At 35.7% G+C, this 5,595-nt stretch overlaps 1 protein-coding gene across 1 annotated transcript; it reads left to right on the top strand.

Annotated features, from left to right (window-relative positions):
- Positions 1-2,335: 2,335 nt before the first annotated feature.
- LOC140507983 (biogenesis of lysosome-related organelles complex 1 subunit 2-like) lies at positions 2,336-2,710 on the top strand (the record flags this gene model as incomplete). The annotated part of the gene is given in 1 exon segment (XM_072615762.1): positions 2,336-2,710. A coding segment is annotated over 1 exon segment (375 nt), but the record flags the coding sequence as incomplete, so codon positions are not given.
- Positions 2,711-5,595: the final 2,885 nt, after the last annotated feature.

Below are 5,595 nucleotides of genomic sequence, written 5' to 3'. Positions count from 1 at the left end.
TTTTTGTTTGCTATATTTAAATACTTCAGACGACAATTATTTTTCTATATTTTCCACATCACAAAGAACTACCAAATAAAGGTCCTCTTATCCTTATTTCAATGAGATCAAAACCTGCCTTAAACCTCTCTTTCTAAAATTCCAAAACCCTTTTAGTTTCACACTCCACTTGCTTAAATGTCCTCCCTTCCTTTCTCTATATATCTCTACAGTGGACTTTGATTAAAATCCTTCAAAACTGAACCTTTCTTATTCTTTTTTTTTTATACTGTGATCCAACACTTCTCTTATTTTCTTAATTCCTCTAGTTTTTATTTTCCAAACACATTCCAGACTGTGTATATATCTTAGCTTCACTCCAATGAAATGTCCCTTTACAAATTTAGCACAATTTTTTCTTACTCTATATCAATTAACTATAATGTTGTTGCTTTGGGGGTTTTAGAAAGATTTTACTTCTAGTTTACTTAAACAATTAAGTTCTGTTATATCATTTACAAAAGAAAATAGAGAAGCAGCATCCAAACATTCTTCCAAATTAAATTGTACTTTGTAGTTGCTTCCTGATTTAAACAAGCTTCTCTTATCATAGTCAGGGAAAGAGTTAAATCACTCTCTTTCCTGGCACTGCATTTTTCAGAGAAAGAATGATTGTCTAGGTGCAGTTTCTATGTAATTTCCATAGTTTTATTTGTGTATTTCCTTAAAAGAAATCGTACAGAGTGTGTAGTGTAGAGTACTGAAAACACACTAAAACATTTCAGTATTTATAAAAACATTCAAGCCATAATTTGGAAATTCATAGTAGGGAAATTATATTTGTCACAAATGTAGTCTCCAATTAGTTTTATAATAGCATTAATTTCTGCTGGGAAAAAAGATTATCTTCCCTTTTACCTGTGTTTTCTGTCTCTCCACCTTGGACAGAGTTAGGAAGGCAGAGAAGAGAGACATTCGTTCTGAAAGTTTTTTAAATTACACACACACACACACACACACACACACACACACACACACACACACACACACAAGGTTTTCACTCTTTTCCTGTGGCGGATGATACAAGACAGATACTAGCAAGAGAAGTTTTTCCTTATCAATGAAAGTTTAATAATAAAAAAAAGTTAGTGCACACAATGCTCTAAACTAGTTACAAAGCTTTTAATTTGAAATAATTGAAATTACCTTGTTCAGGCCAAATTTGAGACCCATGAAGATTCTTAAATACCTTGGACAATCTTTGCATAATTTGAGGGCTCTCATTCTGTTACCACCTTCTGAATGGAAAGTGTCCCTGTTTTCAGGCTTATTAAGCACTTCCCAAAAGTGGCACCAATGGGGTGCCTTTCATTCCCTACCAGCTTGACCTGGAAGCCTCACCAGAAGAAGAAGAAAGTTGCCCAGTGGGTTATTCCTTTAGGGGTATTTCCAAGGTTTATTGCTAATTGTTTCCAAACAGTTGTATCAAATACAAACCATACACCACATCAGACACATAAAGTTGTAACTTCAGTGTGAGGCCTTACCTTGGCTCAGAAGAGTTGACACTGAGTGAGAGTCTGAACCTCAGGGCAGTCCTCCATGGAGAAGCCCTCACTGAAAGAGATAAACCAGAGGGCCCTAGGGAGTTCTTCTAAGAGGCTGTCCCAGGGGTCATGATCCTTTCTTCTATCTCCTAGCTGAAAGCTCATCAAATATAGTGAACAAACTGAAATTACTGAGGAAATTAAGTCTGAGCAAAGCAGTTTATTGGCAAAGGCAAGCAGTCTGCAAACAAATCAGGCCTTGGCCCTCAGCAGGCATCCAGGACCCAAACAAAGAAACTAATGAACACAGTACAAAAACAGAACACACGTTATATAGCAGACAAAAATCAAATAACATGTAGTTGAGTCATCCTATTACTAGTAAGGACTATAACTTTCCAGGGTTAGAAAATGTTATTTGGCTGTATCCACCTGTATTCTGCAGAACAGTTATTATTGCAGAACAATGATAACTGATTTCCTTGAAATGACATGATTTACAGGAAAACGAAATGAACTCAAGAGAACAAAGCTTAATTCAGGCTGCTATACAAAATGTCTGTGATGATACAAAATGGAGTCAGTTTGATTCTCTCAAAATGAATCTACTAATGCTAATGTGATTTCCCTCTGTGCTCCACCTCTTTCTGAGAAAGCACCAATGATTAAAAATAATGTAGTCCCTCCCCCTTTTCTCCCCTTCCTTCTTCACCCTTTCCTCCCCTATTCTCTCCCCTTCCCCTTCCTCTCTCCCCTTCCTCCTCCTCTCCCATCTTCACTCTTCCCTCCCTCCTTTCTCCTTTCTCTCTTCCCCAACTTTGGTGGAGACAGATGAAGAGGCCTTGGAGTCCACAGAGGTGAACATCACAGGGTCGTACCAGGATTTGTTCTTCAAAATGGCCACTTACCTGATGGGTGAACTGACATCCACCAGTGAAAACTATAAACTTCTGGAAAATACGAACAAACTGACTAGCTTCATGTATCTAGAAATGAAAGATATTGCAGTAAACATGAGTAGAAACCTACAGGATTTAAACCAGAAATACACAGCACTTCAGCCTTATCTGGATCAGATAACTTTAATAGAGGAGCAAGTAGAAGCTCTTGAGTAGGCAGCTTACAAGTTGGATGCATAGTCAAAGAAACTAGAAGCAAAGTATAAGGAATTGGAAAGGTGTTGAAAGACTTCTTTAGCACAAAGACTTTACAAGAATATTTTGTAAGAGCTGAAATAAGTGGATTGGAACTTACACTATGTTTCAGTTCCTAAAAGGAAGCAGTGTTGCTGATCCAAGGAGAATTCCAGCCCCCAACTCTGGTTGGATGTGTAGCTCTGGCCATCCCCAATGTTGATGTTTTCCTAAACTTGTATCCCCAAAACCCCACCTTACGGTGTGCTGCACCTATGCAAATCAGGGTCAATCCCATCTAGAGCAGACACAGATGAGAGGCTCTCATCTCTCTGTCTCCTCCCCTCTTTCCTCCCTGAGACCCCCCCCCCCCATAACCTCTTCTTGGTCTTAAATAATAAATGCTGACATACAACCCTCAAAAATAATCTAGTCCCAAATCTCTCCAATTTTCCCTCAGATTTTCATTCTTCCAGTCTTTCTTGAAGTTTCAACTTTGAGGAAGCAACCTTTAGACACCATAGGCTACCGCGAAGCCTTTGCTGACTCCTCTCCCCAACTGAAAGTGTCCTCTGTCTGATTTTATTTTAGTTACTTTATATTTATTATCCTTACATTCTATACACATTTATATAATATTTAACCTTTAAAATGTAATCTCCATATGAGTAGAACCGGCTTAATTTATTACATTTATTTATTTTTTATACCTAGCATAGTGGCTGACATAATAGAGAATAAATGCTGATTGACTGATTGATTTAAACTATAAGCTGTCACTGTTCTGCAAGTATGAGGAAAAAAAGCACAAGATGTCTGGTTACTTGTTAAAGCAACAAGTTAAAAGTGATGATCATTACGGATTTTTCTGTGGGACAGTGAAGAAAAACTACACTGCAAGGTTGGGCTATTTATACTGATGATTCCTACATAGGAACAGAAAGGAAAATATCCAGTTAATTCACATGAATAGTTCTGTGACTGTGAAAAAGAAGGCTATTCCAAACTCTTCTTCCTATAACCTTTATTCTGGTTAGGCAATCTTCTTATCCACCTCCCTATCTACATTCCTCTTTTCCACGGCTCAGAGAGTCTGAAATAACCATTTTGAGCTACAGAACCTTGACTATTCTCTTCTTTTCTAGTCTCTTTCACTCTTCAATTTTATGATTTTTTGGGTAAGGCACTTTAGCATTCTAGGTCTCGGTTTCCTCATTGATTCCTTCCACCTCCAACACTCAATTTTCCTCTAAGTCTAACTTAAATCCCATCTACTCCTTGAAGCTTTTACTCACTGGAGAAAAGTTAAGTTTATACATTTCCCCACTGACACCACTAATCTCCTTAAGAAGCCATATTTTTATGTCCTCATCTATTCACATAGCTATTATCACCAATGCAGCAAGTATTGATTAGATATACCCTTTATGTCTGCATTTGTTGTTGATAATAAAGGAAATTTATAGGACTAAAAAGAATCAAAAATCAGAGATTTAGAATTGGAAGGGGTTTTGTAGTCCATTCTTTTTATTTTACTGATCATGAAACCAAAGGGATGAAATTACTTGACCAAGGTAGTTAGTATGTTTGAGTCCTTCGTCAAATTCTACATCCAGTTCTTTTTCTACTACGTAGGATAAAATAGACTTGGAGAAATATGAACTGAGGGGAAAAAACTAAGAAAATAACTGCAATAACAATATAGGCAATATGTGTTAAATGCTAAAAAAAAATGTAATACAAATCATGTGTCCTTTAAAAAGAGGCAAGACCTCTATGGGCAATATTGGGATAACCTCGCTGAGGAGGTAAAAGATGAGTTGAGTCATCATTTTAGAGAAAAGTACTTGATATTCATATTTAACGTTATATGTGTTATTCTCTTTGGTTTCTCACTTTACCTAAACAGAGTATTTTCAAGGGTACATAGGGGTCAACAGAAGTTGCTCATGTAAATTTGGTATACACAATAACACCCAGAGTTAGAATCCTTAGTCTACTACTAATGATTTTTAAAAATATATATACAAATATATACAGTAGGCTGAATCACAAAGGAGGGGCAGTTAATTTTGTGTTTGTGTTTACTCCTTAATCATACAACTTTTCACCTTACACTTTAGTTCCTTTTGGCTTGTCTAATCTTGGAGAATTAGTATAAACTGGTGACTCTGAAAGTGGACTAAAGATTCTGTGATTTTCAATATGATTTACTTTTTTAAAAAATTGATATCTTTTCTTTCTATATCATTTCCATGTCTGAATAAATCTCTCCCCTATCCCTCATAAGTCATTGTTTCTAAGGAGTAATAAATAAAAGAGAGTTAAGCAATTAAGTATAACCAAACAATAGATCAACTGAATAGATGTTACGTGTCTATTATAATGTCTTGCCTCTGCAAGGAAATGAGAGAAGTACATTTTCTGCTCTCTTGCTTAGGGTTTGATCATCATAATTACAGAGCACTAAATTTCACTTTGTTTTTATTGTACCATATTTGTTGTAGGCATTAGGTATAATGTTTTCCTGGTTTAATTAATCTCACTTTGCATCAATTCATGTGTCTTTTCATGCTTCTCTGTGATCTTCCTATTCATCATTTCTTATAACAGTAATTTTCATTTTTTTATGTATTACACTTTATTTAGTCACTCTCCAATAGATGTACTTTTTCTACAATTCCTTTCTGTTGTCAAAAAAAAAAAGGTTTCTGTGACTCCTTTGTGTATAGCAATATCAAAGGATATGAAAATATTGGTCACTCTCTTAGCATATTTTCATATTGTTTTCAAGAATTGTTAGAGTATTTCAAAACCCCTTCAATAAATCATTTGTTTTCCTGTACTTCCATAACCTATCCAACATTATGTCCTTCTTTTGCCACCTTTCCCAATTTCTTGGTTGTGAAATGAAACTTTAAAGTTGTTTTATTTGC

Source organism: Notamacropus eugenii, chromosome 5 (assembly GCF_028372415.1).
Source record: "Notamacropus eugenii isolate mMacEug1 chromosome 5, mMacEug1.pri_v2, whole genome shotgun sequence".
NCBI classification, from domain to species: Eukaryota; Metazoa; Chordata; class Mammalia; order Diprotodontia; family Macropodidae; genus Notamacropus; species Notamacropus eugenii.
This window is presented reverse-complemented; position numbering and strand designations above follow the sequence as displayed.